The sequence below is a fragment of the Enhydra lutris genome, unplaced genomic scaffold, assembly GCF_002288905.1.
Source record: "Enhydra lutris kenyoni isolate GAN:26980312 unplaced genomic scaffold, ASM228890v2 scaffoldscaffold23, whole genome shotgun sequence".
Taxonomy (NCBI): Eukaryota; Metazoa; Chordata; class Mammalia; order Carnivora; family Mustelidae; genus Enhydra; species Enhydra lutris.
Genome location: NW_019154107.1, coordinates 5,709,931 through 5,725,096, shown reverse-complemented (window position 1 = coordinate 5,725,096; position 15,166 = coordinate 5,709,931). Strand labels below are relative to the sequence as shown.

General features: G+C 42.8%; 1 protein-coding gene across 1 annotated transcript in view; it reads left to right on the top strand.

Moving 5' to 3' along the window:
• The window catches only part of LOC111150461 (apolipoprotein O), a 60,600-nt gene that overhangs the window by 36,331 nt on the left and 9,103 nt on the right, over window positions 1-15,166 (top strand). Inside the window, exons 6-7 of the mRNA XM_022507935.1 lie at window positions 5,615-5,706; window positions 9,451-9,531. Of these exons, the coding sequence (XP_022363643.1) occupies window positions 5,615-5,706; window positions 9,451-9,531 (173 nt within the window). The remainder of the gene's footprint in view (window positions 1-5,614; window positions 5,707-9,450; window positions 9,532-15,166) is intronic.

Below are 15,166 nucleotides of genomic sequence, written 5' to 3'. Positions count from 1 at the left end.
CCGCGAACATTTTCCCCCTCCTTTCTGTAAAGCTGTCCAAAAAAGCATTCCTGTCTTACTTAGATAGCGTTTGAAATTTATAAAGATCTCAGGGCCAGGGTGTTGGAATCTTGGCTACTGCTAGGGAGCCAGGAATGTGGAATCAAGTGAGATTAGCTCTCCCCCACCCCCGCCGCCTCCATGGTGAGAGCATGGCCCTAAAGCACGATTCCTGTGCTGTGCGTGTGTGTGTGCGTCGCTGTCCTGTCTGGTGTTTGTCCCCCTGCACGTCCACTGGGTGACCATCCTAAGGAGAACTGGGGACTGTGCTCTCCTGGGCAAAACAGCAGCAGAAGGACACACGCTCCTGCGGGTTCTAGTCCTTCATTTTTGCTTGCTGGTTTATCTTTTCCTCTCTCCTTTTCCTTTTCCCAGGAGGGCTCAGTAGCATTAAAATAATGTAAAACCCTAATTCTTTTTCAAGAAAGTACACATTGGGGGCACCTGGTTGGCTCAGTTGGTTAAGCCTCCAACTCTTGGTTTTGCCTCGAGTCCTGGTCTCCTGGGTTGTGAGATCAAGGCCCGCGTCAGGCTCCATGCTCAATGGGAGTCTGTTTGGATATTCCCTCCCTCTGCCCTTCCCCTCCTTGCTCTCACGCGCTTTCTCTGTCTCTGAAATAAATATATAAATCTTAAAAAAAACTACACATGTGCACACACACATTCGTGCACAAATATTCAATAATGGGTCTTTTCCTTGGGGCTGGGGTAGAAAGGCGTGCAGTGAACAATGTCAGGTGATCACTGAATAAGATGGGTGGGATGGCGAGCATGTTTATTGGGGGTCTGGAGTGCTTTGCACCCCCCTCCAGGCACAGAGTTTCTTTTCTTTTCTTTGGTTTAATGTCTACAAATTTTTATTTTTTAATAAAAATTGTATGTTTTTAAGGTGTATGACATGATGTTTTGATATACATATATGTATACATATGCATAGTGAAATGAATACTCTGGTCAAGCTATTTAACATGCCTTCTATCACAGTTACCTCTTTTTTTTTTTTTTTTTTTTTTTTTTTAGATGAAAGCACCAATAATCTCTCTTAGTAAGTCTCCAGGACTCAGTATTGTTAGCCATGGCCATCATGCCCCACATTACTCTCTAGACTTACTCATTCTGCATAATGACGACTTTGTACCCTGTGACCAGCATCTCTCCATCTCCACCCCACCTCTTCCGGTAGCCACACTTCTACTGTCTGCTTCTATGCGTTTGACTCTTTTATATTCCAGATTGTCAGTGAGATCGTGCGGGTTTTGTTTGGCTTATTTCACATAGTATAATGTCCTCTGCGTTCATCCATGTTTTTTACAGGTGTCAGGGTCTCCTTTTTCAAAGCCGAATAATATTCCATTCATATAAGTATCACAATTTCTTTACTTCCTCATCCCTTGATGCTTAGGTTGTTTCCATGTCTTGGCTCTTGTGACTAATGCTGTTTGAGATACTGGCTTCATTTCCTTTGGGTATATACCCAGAAGAGGGATTGCTGGGTCATAAGATAGAGTTTCTTGAGCATAAATGCTAAGGTAGTGCTCCTCATTTGATGAGAATGGCCGTGACTGGTGGTGACAAGAGGCACCTCTCTAGGAGGTGAGTGGGTGATCATTCCGAGGAAGTGGACTCAGCCAGGTCACTCAAGGGTGGCAGGTAGTCGTTGCCCACTATCGTTGGCTTCTGGTGGCTCCTCCCCACTTCCTTCCGAAGTTTTGGAGCCCCTAGCTCATTGTGTGAACCATTAGGAGCTGGAGGCCCAAGAGCTGCTGCTTACCAGTTTTTTGCGAATGACCCAGAAATGGCTGGTTGTCGTGTGTGCTGTCCTTTACTTGGTCCTCACCTGTATGAGCTCCAAGTGTATAGGTGGGACCCCAGGGATAAAAACAGTGTGTTCTAGAGTAATTGTATCCTTTCAATCAAGGCAGTAAGACAAGAAGAGAAACATGAATTTATTACAAGTCTACATGATAACATTGTTTTGTCTCCTATGGCCCTAGTTCCGTCTTTGGAGATATGTCTGTTTAGAGTTTAAAACCAGTAAACAGCACTTAGGTTATTCTGTGTGTTACTAACATACATGGCCCTAGCATCTAACCATGGCCCGTGTGAAGAGCCCTGCGCCTCTTGGCAGACACTCTCTAGGTCCAAGTTCATTTCTAGAGGTGTCTTCTGTTTCACCCTCTGTTGGTTTTCTGAACCTTATTCTCAGGCTTCTCTGGTTCTCCGTGCTGCTCCCTCTCCTGCCATTCCCCTTTGCCCAGGGCTCTACGTGTACCTGCGGCACAAGGGTGTAAGAGTAGCTGTCTTCAGGAATCTTAAACAGACCAGCTTCAGTCAGTCGTCGCTGACAAAATCCAAAGTCAGAGAGGTGAGTGGTGTTGAAACAAGAAAGGAATTTATTTCAGTGAGGCCGACACCCAGAGGACAGTGGACTAGCGTCTCAGAGACTATCTCCAAAGTGCCGAAAATGCTTCCAGGATTATGTAAGGGCAATGTGGGGCAAAGGTAAGTGCAGGTGGTCAGTGGAGGTCAAATCCATCGTTGACTTGGAGTCAGTCATGTGGGGTTCCTACTGGCTCAGGGCAGTCCTTACTAATTGAGGGAGGGGGTAGGTTTGGTTCCCACCAGGGAACGTTTTGCACACAGGGTCTTTTGTCCGAGTTAAAAGAGAAGCTGGAAAGAGAGATTTCAGCATTTAGAAAGTGCAGACTGAGGGGTGCCTAGTGGCTCAGTCGTTAGAGCAGGCGACTCTTAATCTCACGGTTGTAGTTCAAGCCGCATGTTGGGTGTAGAGATTACTTAAAAATAAAATCTTAAAAATTTTTCAGAAAGTGCAGATTGAGATCAAAATGGAGGTAGTTGAAGTCCTCTTTCATATACCCCCTTGCGGTCTGGACTAAGACTCAGCTCTGTGGTGGTCTTGGGACATGGCTCCATTGCTCTCCTGGGTCTGACCCCCTTTTTGGGGGTTCCATGTCCTCTTTTCCTTGGTTTGCTCTGCCATGTTCTTGAACTACATGCTCGAGTCACTTTCAAAAAAGCCCATGTTGGAAGGAAACTTTACAAATCCTTTCAAATCTGGAAATTACTTTCTACCCTCATATTAGGTGAGAATTTGGTTGGGTATAGAATCTGTTTTCCATCAAAATTTTGAAGGCCATGTCTTCTAGCATCTGGCATCACAGGTGTGAGTGTCAGCAGGCAGCCTGGATGCCCGTTCCTTCTGAAGTGGTTCATTTTTTCCCCCGGAGGCTTTGAGGATCTTCTCTTAATCTTCAGTGTTCTTTTTTTTTTTTTTTAAGGATTTTATTTATTTATTTGAAAGACAGAGATCACAAGTAGGCAGAGAGGCAAGCAGAGGGAGAGGAAGGGAAGCAGGCTCCCCGCTGAGCAGAGTGGGGGCTGGATCCCGGGACCCTGGGATCATGACCTGAGCTGAAGGCAGAGGCTTTAACCCACTGAGCCACCCAGGTGCCCCAATCTTCAGTGTTTTGAACTTCCAGGGTGGTGTGACTGCCTGTAGTTGTCTCATTCCTCGTTGGGCATTTTGGTGGCTTGCAACCTTAAGCTCTAGGGATGTAATCTGGTTTGTATTTCTTTGAAAATTTACTCTCGGGGCACCTGGGTGGCTCCATCATTAAGCATCTGCCTTAGGCTCAGGTCACGAACCCAGGGTCCTGGGATCGAGCCCCGCATCGGGCTCCCTGCACAGTGGGAAGCCTGCTTCTCCCTCTCCCACTCCTCCTGCTTATGTTCCTGCTCTTGCTGTCTCTCTCTCTCTGTCAAATAAATAAAATCTTTAATAAAAAAAAAGAAAATTTACTCTCATTCTTTTTCCTTTCTGAATTAGCAGTGAAGCTGTTTAAGTGACCCTGTATGTTTCTTATTTTCTTGTTCATTTTATTCCTTTTGATTTGATTGTTTTTACTTTTGTCATTTCCAAGTAGCTCTTTCTTGTTCTTTGATTATCTCCTTTTCATGGAACCTTTTTTTCTTTTAATGTAGTAGCTGATTAAGTTGACTCAACCATACTTAATAACAGGTATATTTTTGTTTTTAAGTTTTTTTGTTGCCTAAAGGGTCATTTTTTTTCCTTTCTTGCTTGTCTCGATCTTGCCTTTTATGCTGCAGGCCTTCCTCAAATGACTAGTGATTATTGGTTATACAGTCAAGTATAAGAGCAAGGCGATTGAAATGCTAATAAGAATTTTTTGTGCATAGATGGGGCTTGCTGGCCAATAGGTTCTACCTCAGGGTGAGTTGAAAGGGAATTGACTTTATACGGAGGGTGCCTATACCTGGGGCCATTTCGGGGAAGACTCTGCTCTTGGGTACAACACTCACATGCACACACACACTGGCTATCTTGGTTCTCCGCAGAAAATTTATGGCATTTCTTTAGAGATACTTCTTTTTTTTTTTTTTTTTTTTTAAAGTAGGCTCTGTACCCAGCATGGAGCCTAATGCAGGACTTAAACTCACCCTGAGATCAAGACCTGAGCTGAGCTCAAGAGTCAGATGCTTAACTGACTGAGCCACCCGAGCGCCCCTCTTTAGAGGTACTTTTCCCCCTTTGTAAAAGTTTGGCTGGACAGACCACAGACAGTTTTGCACCAAGATGGCACGGAGGAAGGAGAGAATCATCCCTAGGCTCTGCACAGGACTTGCATTTGTGTCCGTCCGTAGTCCCCACATCTCCCCGCCTCCCTCCCTCTTGATCCTTGGCTGCCCTTGCCATCCACAGTACCTGCTGTCTCTGGGTTGCCGAGGACCTGCTGCTCCCTCCTCGGGACTTCATAGCTGTGTGTCCTCTTGCCTCTGTCCACTCTCTGTTTTCTGTAAGTTGGATGACACTTCTTATCTCTCAATGGCCCCTCCACCCATTTCCTCTTCACTGCGGGTTTATTACCTGTATTTTATTCTTTTACTGTTATTTTCATGGAGTATTAGAAAGGAGAGGAGAGCAAGGCTTGTGTTGAGTCCTTAAATAGGAAACCAGTTTACTATAAAAAAACATAAACCTTGGAGACCAAAGTGCCATGTGCTTCTTTTCAGAACTTCTTTATTTTTGCTCCCTTAGAAGTGGTGGTTCTCTTGCAGACATTGTGCTGATGAAAGAAACCAGTCACAAAGGACCACATACTGTATAACTGCATTTATATATTTGTATATATGTGGAGTGTCCAGAGTAGGCATCTCTGTAGACACAGAAAGTAGATTAGTGGTTCTCTAGGGATTGGGGTCATGGGGGAATAGGTGGGGTGACTGCTAATAGATATGGCGTTTCTTTTGGGGGGTGATGAAAATATTCTAGAATTGATTGTAGTGAGGTTTGCATACCTCTGTGAATACATCAGAATGCATGTACACTGTAAATGGGTGACTTGTGTGAATTATCTCTCACCAAAGCTATGGGGATGTGATGGTTCTTTTTGGTGTGTATGACATTATTAGGTACATTCTCTGCTAATCTAGGATCAAAGAAAAGAAGTCTTATTCAGTGTTAGGTGTCCAGGGCAAACAGAGATGGTAAGGGTCATGAATCATCTCTTGACATCTACAAGCTTTTATTCTATAGGCTCAAAAATAAAGAAGCTGGTATATCCGCCTGGATTCATGGGACTTGCTGCCTCTCTTTATTACCCACAACAAGCCATTGTATTTGTCCAGGTAAGTTAGACGCAGTAAGCTGGGGTGTCCCTTCTTCTTGCTTGTGTATGTTTGGGTTTACTGCTTAATATTTTTTATTTTGCAGCTTTTATTGCACCTGACTAGAATTTGTTTGCACATAAAATGAACTGCCACATATTTAAGTGCTTTTCTCCACCACGTGCCTCAGTTCTGACCCTCCTTCCGATCATGTCAGTATTCAGAGAATGCACACTAAGTTGAATACTAGTCCAAAGAATCAAGATACCTTTTGTGGGGGCATATTTACATGGAAGTCTAGAGACTCACACTCCACAGCTGCTAGTTACGGGTCATTCTCCATTTGGGTGCACGTGATCATAACCTGTCCTCCTTGGAGTTGCACGCATAGGCCCGTGCTCTGGCCCTCTGCACCTTCTCCCCGGGCCTGGTGTCAGCCTCACTTTACTTGCTGGGGGCTTCAAGGCGTGCAGTCCCGTCAGCCAGGAGTGCCCCTCTCAGGGCTCTCAGTTGGCTGCTCCTTTCTTTCCCTTCAGACCTCAACTTGATGGCATCCTGTCAAGTCTGAGAACTGAGTTGGCAGGCAAGATGGGTAAAGCTGTGTTTCAGTCTGCTCAGGGTTCCCTCACAAAATACCACAGATGGAGTGGCTTGAACAGCAGAGATTTATTTCTGTGCTATTCCGGAGGCTGGAAGTCCAGATCACGGCGCTGGAAGAGCTGGTTTCTCCTAGGACCTCTCTCCTTGTCTTGCAGATGGCCACCTTTTCGTGGTGCGTGGACATCGCTCGTGTCTCACCCTCGTCTTCTAATGACACCAGTCGTTTTGGATTAGAGCCCCACTCTCATTACCTCATTTAACCTCGGTCACTCCTTTAAAGGCTCTATCTCCAAATAGAGTCACGCTGTGGGGTAGGACTTCAGCATGTGAATTTTGAGAGACACAATTCAGTCCCTAACAGCTAGACTAGCTGTTTGTAAATTGTGGTCCCTAGACCAGCAACATCAGGATCCCTGGCTTGTTAGAAATGCATGTTCTCAGGCCCCAAAGCCAGACTTACTGACTCAGAACATTCTGAAGATGAGGGCCAGCGATCTGGGTTTTAGCAAGCTCCCCAGGGGGTTTGAGTGTCCTTGATGTTTGAGAACCACTGAGAGAGGCTAGACTTCCTCAGGGCAGTGGGGTCTGGACTTAGGGGAACTCTAGACATCGAGTGCCTTGGAAACCTGGCAAGAACAAAGCAGGCTCGAGGTTTTGAAGTCCTGGACAGCATCTGGAGACAGGGACCTGCCCAGTTCCTGGAGGTACTCTGTCACGCCGAGACTTGGTCCCAGAGGAGCAGCGGTGCCGTCATTAGAGTTGGGCCCTCAGGGCTCTGAGCCAGGCCGCTCTGACCCTGAGCTCCCTGGAGTGCTCCTGACAGGATTGAGGCTGGATTCCTGGATTGCACTGTAGTCGTAGGTGGGCGCCCAGTGGCCGCAGCTGTGAGAAATGGGTGGCTTTGGTAGCAGATGCCAGGAAGGTCTTTATCACATGGGCTTGACACTGTTTAACGCAGTCCTGGGAGGCAGAGAGTTAATGTCCCCCTGCCTGCTTCAGCCCCGGCTCAGGAACAGTGAATCACGTCTGGCTGCCCTGGCTCATCAGCACCGTCATCCATCATCTCAGCGTGTTGTGGTTCCACTGGTAAAGGGATAGGGTGTGGAGGGTGGGCTGGGCTGCTGCTCCGGAAGCACATGTGGCTGCCCCCTGAGTAGAGGTCTTTTTATTTATATGCCACAGCATATGTTGCAAAAGAGCTTTTGTATTCACAGCCAAGATCGTAGGATGCAAATATGAGTTGTATTCTAATTTATGTTTCAAGTCAGTGGGAAGGAGTGTTTTGTCTTTTATTTGGTACTTAGGGTAAGCCAGAACAAAACAATTAACTTCATTTTCACTAGACCTAAAACATTAGCGATCTGTTTGGGATGGTGAGGAAGTTCTGGACATGGATAATGGTGATGGTTTCATAACACTGTGAATGCACGTACGCCACTGGATTGTACACCTAAAAATGGATAAAATGGTAAATTGTATGTATATTTGGCTACAATAAAATGAAAGAGACATCAGTGATTGAAAGGGATTTTCTGTTACTGTTTTAGTACCATTTAGTTCCTGTGTCAACAGTTTTAATTTTTTTTTTATGAATACCCTGACCTTGGACCAGCCACATAATTGCTCATGTTGTTTTTCGTTCAGTAGTGTTTGGAGAGAAGTACTGTAAGAAAATGCTTGAAGTGATGGCAAATGTTCTTTTCCTCTCAGAAATGTAAAGTACCAAGAATAGTGTCATATATGTGGTAAATGCTCGATAGGTCTACCAGTGGGTCTGAGAATCATATATTTTAAGAACAGTTAGAGCAACCAGAAGAAAATAACTACTAGTACTGTGACCTTAGTTGGACTGGTCACTTGGCTACTGAGTATTTCCTTACAGTCTTTGCCTACTTACTGCACAGGTTGTTATTTAGAATAGGGATAATTCATGTGAAAGTGCTTTGTAAACTAAAGTGCTCTACATAGATAAATTATTATAAAAATTAGAAAGAATAGTAACTGCTTTCAGAACCTCGCAGTGGAAATTCCGTGTGGAAGAGTAATCGACATAGTTTGTCAAGTGTAGGACCAATGCATGCAAATTACTGGAAACTTTTTTTTTTTTTTTTTAAAGAAAACTCAATACGTAATGCCTTAAACTTATGAGGAAGGAAAATAACGATTCGGGGTGATGCCTGAATCCTCACTGCTAATGTGAGACGAATTTTTGAGCGGGTAAAGGTTGCCCCTAAGGTGACCCGCCTACTTTGCCGGATGCCTGGGTGCTGCGATCTGCCCGTCCCCTTTTTAATATTGAAAAAGCAGATAGATCGGAGCGAGTTCGTTTTAAGTAAAAAAATATATATATATACAAACTCAATACTTAAAAATTCAATAGTTAAAGTCAGCTAGCAAAAAGTGGACCAGGGCATTTTTTTAAAAAATTTTCTTTAATTTTTTCAATTTGAGTGTTATTGCCTCACAATGTCACATTAGCTTCAGGTGTGCAACATAGTGATTGAACAAGTTTATACATTATGCTGTGCTCACACAAGTGTAGCTCCCATCTGTCACCATGCAGTGCCTTCACAGTATTATATGAAGGTGTGAGCATCTTGGCCCCAGAGTGTTCTCTGACGCCGGTGCCTACCTCTCAGGATGTTGTAGAAAGGATATTGGATCAAGAGGCAAAATCCCTATAGAAACGTGAAGACTTGTATGTTTGGGGGGACCTGGGAAAACTAAGACCATCTTCATTAGGTTCACCTATTTTTTTGAACTAGGCCCCTAAAATGAGTGAGTGATTTTCATGTGCCTCGTTGGTTGGCTATGACGTGTTAGATGTGATAGGCAGAAGCCTTCTTTCTGTGTCTCGTTTTCAGGAATTTCACCTGTCAGTGGTGGACTTCCTTCATTTTTTTCCCTTATTCACCTGTAATTTATGCCAAATTATTTCAAACACTGACTGCATGACCAAACTGTGTTTTCTTTTTAATGCTACGACTCTCACTATCTTTGTATTTGCTTACATTGCCAGGCCTTAATGTATATGCCCCAGGGCTTCTGGGGTCGTTGTATGCTTAACTGCAGTTCTTTTGGAAACAGGAAAAAGGAAAGTGGAGTATTCTTATTCTTACCAGTCATGTATGGAATAGTAATGGATCTTTTATATTTTGTTTCAAGGTCAGTGGGGAGAAATTATATGACTGGGGTTTACGAGGATACATAGTCATAGAAGATTTGTGGAAGGAGAACTTTCAAAAGGTGAGAAAGATCTTTTTCATTATTTTCCTTTTGGTTTAAATATATGGTCTCTTTAGGGTTTTGTAAGATTCTTGATAACACTGTTGCCTGATCCTGCTTTTTCTGTTTGTTTTCATTATGCCTCTAGCTCAGATTCTCTATTGGTGGCCTTTATTGGAGGAGCAAGAGAACCTCTGTGTATTGGGTTATTACCAGTAAGGCTAAAAAGTGGTGACCATGAAATGCATTCCACTGCACTCGTAGATCATCATTTTCTCTCTCTTGTATTTATAATGTGTTCAAAGTGTAGCATATTTTTTGAAAGTTTTATCAAAACTTCATTCGTAGGGAGCATACTGTGTTCCCAGGCCAAAAAAAAACCACCACCACCACCAAAAAAAAGCACATACACACAAAAAACTAAACAAGGTTCCTCCTCTTGCTGTTATACTTGTTATGGGCTCCCTCCTTTACTTTAGCATGACCAGATTCCCTGGCTTCCTTGGCCCAGTTAAGGGCTTGAGCCGTGGTATAAGGGGGCAATCAGCCACCAGCCACAGACCATATTCTCTGTTATGCTGGTGGATGAGCAGCAGAGGGAGAAGGCTGTGTAGTTGTAAGAGGGTGTCCTCTTTCATCTCTTCTTGCAGCCCCATAGCTGAATGAATGTTGCCCCTGTTTGCTAGAACATTCTTTCCTCTGATAAGGAAAAATGAGTATAGAATAGGTATCATGTCTCCTCCAAGCTCTCCGAGGCACTGCTTGATAAAGAAGAATTAGGGTTCTTACATTAACATACCTTCTACATTATAGATGGAAGGAAGTTCATTTTGAGTTCTGTTATCTCAAGTCAAAATACTCTTTAAAAATACAAAGAACTGTGTCACAATTGAAATCCAGTTTTGAACTGGAATTTGGATGTAACATTATAGAATCAGTTGTAAGCCATCCTCATTATTTACAGAAATAGTCGTCCAGTGAAATCTTAAGACTCATGTTTGTGTTAGTAGTAGCTAAAGGAATTAGTCTCTCTGGAGCCTGTTTAAGCTAGCCTTGAGTAGGAAGTTCTGTGTTAATATCAAGTACCCTTTGGCAATCTTCTTTAAAGAATAAACACCCCTAGTTTTGTTTCCATTCCTCTGACATTTTCTTTGGCAGCTTGCTTTCCTGTTTAAAGAATTCCTTAAGTCCACACTGAGTTTTATATGGGAAAGGAAATAGAATGTCAGGAAGGGGGGTGCCTGGGTGGCTCAGTGGGTTAAGCCTCTGCCTTCAGCTCAGGTCATGATCTCAGGGTCCTGGGATCGAGCCCCGCATCAGGCTCTCTGCTCAGCAGGGAGCCTGCTTCCCCCTCCCCACCTCTGCCTACTTGTGATCTCTCTCTCTCTCTCTCTGTCAAAAATAAATAAAATCTTAAAAAAAAAAAAAAAAAAAGAACATCAGGAAGGCTCTACAGAGCCCTAGAAAGAAACATGGAAAATGAAACTCATGCTCAGTTCCAAGTGCTCAGTGGTGGTGGCAGGGACACATGTGCCCCAAAGCCAGTTGTGGGGAGGTCTCCTGGGAGCCTCTGAGTGCTCACCGTGGTGTCCGTGGGCAGCTCAGTCCCACTGTGCACGAAAGCCGAGGAGGGTATCCCCCCAGAGCCTCTAGCTTGGAAATAGCTTTCTCTGCTCTGAGAATTCAGCCCAGGGGAGAAGCAGCGGGACTGTGGTTGGAATGCAGGTTAAACAGGCCAGCATTTTATGGTAATTTGAAAACGTTAGATATTAAAGCCACTCACATTTATATGTGAGTCTTTGGGGAATGAGAGAGTAAAGATGTCCAATTAGCTCACAGTTGGCCTGGATTTTTTTTCTCTGGTCTTCTGTGTTCTTGTCCTCTTCAGAGTCATTGAGAATGTAATGTTCTTTCATTTATTTACCGTGAAAGTGTAATCTCTTCCTGACCGTTGTGTGTTCTCACTAGAAAATAATAAAATTGATGTAGACTACTTAAATATTTTGCACACGTTTTAAATGAAGAACAACAGGAGGCTTTAATCAAATATTGATAGATTTCAGGAATTATCTGAATGATGAAATTATCTGAATGGTGAAATGCCATTGTTTTTTATGGATTGCGCTTCCCCCTTCTTGTTGGCTTTTATGGATTTCAGTGGTTTTTATTTTGTTTCACGGATGAAAGCAAAGATTTAAGTTACCCTGGAACAGGAATCCTTTGGGACCCAGGAACTGTGTCTCTGAAGGGACCTGGGGGGACGCTTCGTGATTGAGAGTTTTGTTTCTTAGCTTATTTGGAAATTGGTTTTCAAGTCAGGCTTGAAATTAGCACTCTCAATCAGATGCAATCTAATTCATGGTTGTCCATAGTTACCACTGTAGTGACCTAACAAAGGTACATGCTTGCGGTTCTAAATGGTCAAAAGGAATCTGTGGACAGCATATTTAAAACAGGGCCCTGAAATTTTCAGTGGTAGGAATGATGGCTCAGTTCTCAATTACATTATTTGCCATGGAGTTGTATGGCTCTCAGAGACCCTAAATAAGTCTGTGGCATTTTTCTTCTCTGCCACATCCCTTTTTCCCTTTTAGAAATTGATACTAAATGTTTGCACTGAGTATTTGACCAGTAGTTTGGATGAGGTGGTCTTTCAGTTCTGTCATTGCTTTTGGTCAGGTCACAGAAATTTATCCGCTTCAGCTAAAATGAACTCTCTGTCAGAACTGGGAAGCAGTGACGGGTGTGTCCAGAAAATACTGTGAGCCTAGAGTTGTCGAATGTGTGTTTTTGTTTTTCAGATAGAAAATACCTGTTGGGTTTTAAACTCTGTCTACAGGGGCACCTGGCTGGCTCAGTCAGTAGAGCATGCAACTCTTGATCTCGGGGTCGTGAGTTCAAGCCCCACATTGGGTTTCTACAGAGATTACTTTTAAAAAAAATAAAATCTTAAAAAAAAAGCTTCTGTTTACAGACACAGACACACACACAGAGAGACAGACAGAGTTTAAAATCCAACACTAGAGGGGCGCCTGGGTGGCTCAGTGGGTTAAAGCCTCTGCCTTCAGCTCGGGTCATGATCTCGGGGTCCTGGGATCGAGCCCCACATTGGGCTCTCTGCTCGGCGGCGAGCCTGCTTCCCCCTCTCTCTCTGCCTGCCTCTCTGCCTACTTGTGATCTCTATCTGATAAATAAATAAATCTTAAAAAAAATAAAATAAAATCCAACATTATAATGACATATATACCAATCATCTACCCACCTTTAAAAGATAGGCAATTACCAATGCCTTCCAAGTTCTCCATGCCCTCCCCCTCCTGCACCTGTCTCCCCAGATGGAACTACTATCCAGAATTTGGTTTTTCATCTCCTTGTTCTTCTTCTAAAACATTGTAGTGGAACTTGCCTGTTTTTTATCTTTAAAATATATCAAATACACATACAAAGAGTTTATCTAAATGGAATCTTACTATGTGTACTATTGTGTACCTTGTTTTACCCCCTTAACATGTTTATGGGCTGAGTATGGCTACAGTCTATTCATTTTCACTGCTGTAGAATATTCCTTTGTGGGAAAATAACCATGTTGCTGACTAGTTGGGTGATTTTCCATTTACGGTTTCACACACAGCTGTGAGCATTTTTGTACCGGTGTCAGGTTTATTAGGAGTTTCCTTAGGCCGGGATTCCTGTTCATAGGGTCTGCACATCAATTTTACTAGATGACGCCAAGTCATTTTACAAAGTGGCTGCTTCCAGTTTTGCCATCTGGTAGCTTTAGTTTTTCACTGTGGGGGGTGTGTTTGTGTGCATGCCTACGCGTGTGTGTGATTTTACTTTATTCTCCAATTTTTATTTTGAAAAAATTTCAAAACCACAGAACAGTTGCAGAAATAATGACTGTCCCTTTCGCTTCAATTCACCAGTTAACATTTTGCCACATTTGCTTTGTCTCTTATTTTACACATGTGTGGGCACTCACACACATGTATTTTCTTTTTCTGAACTATGTGAGAATTAGTTGTGGGTATCATTGCACTTCGCACCCATACCTAATTCAGTGTGTATTTCCAAAGAACACGGACATTCACTAATATAATTGTAATACCATTATCACACTGGGGAAAGTTAACATTTCCTTGTTTCCTTAAGCCTTACCTCATATGTAGTCCATATTCGGGTTTCCCCAGCTGCCCCAATAATGTGCATTCCTTCAACAACTTTTTAATTTCTTTTTTTAGCTTAGTGAATTAGTGTAAGGCAAGCTCCCTTGTGACCATCATCTAAAGACGAAAAACAGAATTTTTCCAGCCTTCCTAGAACCCCCTCCATGTAGCCCACTCCAATTACAGTTCTCTCCCTCCATCCAAAAATATCTATTACCCTGACTTTTATAATAATAGCTTTCTTATTTTTCTTTATGGTTTTGTCACCTAAGTATTTATCCCTGTCACTTTAGTTTTGCCTCTTGTTACTTCTGACTTTATATGCCTTTTAAGTCTTTTTCCCTCTCCCCCCTTTTTAAGTCACTTTTAATCTACACGTTCCCCTTCCATCTTTTTTATTTTCCTTACAACGTATCTGTTAAAAGAACCCGGCATTTGGGACCCAAAGAGTCTCCATTGGTTTGGGCCTTGCTGATGGCACACTTGACCATGTTGCTGTCTTCTCTGCATTTCCTGCAGATTGGCAGCTGGATTCAGATGATTGATTGATGAGGTTTGTGTTTGATCCTTTTGGCAAGGCTGTAGGTCTGCATAGGCACCTAAGTCTGGTTTTCACTTTGTTGTTTTGGTGTTAATGGATATTGACGCCCAGTGCCTAGACCCGTGGATTTATTGGGGGTTAGAAAATGGTTATATTCTACCTCTGTCATGTCATTTTTCACATATTAGCTGCAGTACTTTAATACTGGAACTACTTCTGCTCATCTACTGTTTAGTTACCCAGTTAGAGGAAAGACAGGATAAATGCTTTGTTTTTTCTCTTATGCATCCAGTTTTCAAAATAATGGATTGGTTCCCTCTCATCCTCAGAGGGTCACCAGTTTTTTTAATATAGTTATGAATTTGTAGATTTATACACATTTGGATTTGAATGTTTTATGATTCATAGTTCTTATTTAAATTCAAATTGTCCCACTTCAGCTAATAGAAGTTGGCTTTGAGTCCTTTTGACATGACCCAAGTAGTCTGATGGTTTCCTCATTATCTGGCATATCACAATGGCTTCAGAATTTCTCATTGTAGTTTTAATGTACATTTCCTTGATCACTAATGAGGTTGAGCATTTTCACGTGTTTATTGGTGTCTTCTTCTTCACATACCTACTCCTGTCTTTTGGCCATTTTTTGGTATGAGTAATGTGTTTCTTCCTTAGTGATTTACAGGGGTTCTTTATTTTTTTTTTCCTAGAAGCTAATATTGTGGGTCACATGTTGGCAGATGCCTTCTCCCAGTTTGAGGGTTGTCTTTTCAGTTTGGGTGTCTTTTGACAATCAGAAGTTCTTACTGTAGTTGGTTTTATTGATTTTTTTTCCATTATGGTTTTCACTCTGAGTCTAGGAGCTTAATAAAAGCCTGAAACTATTTACTGATTGTCCATTGCTGATCTGAAACCCTTTCGCAAGTATCAGCCCAACGTCTGAGAATCCGAG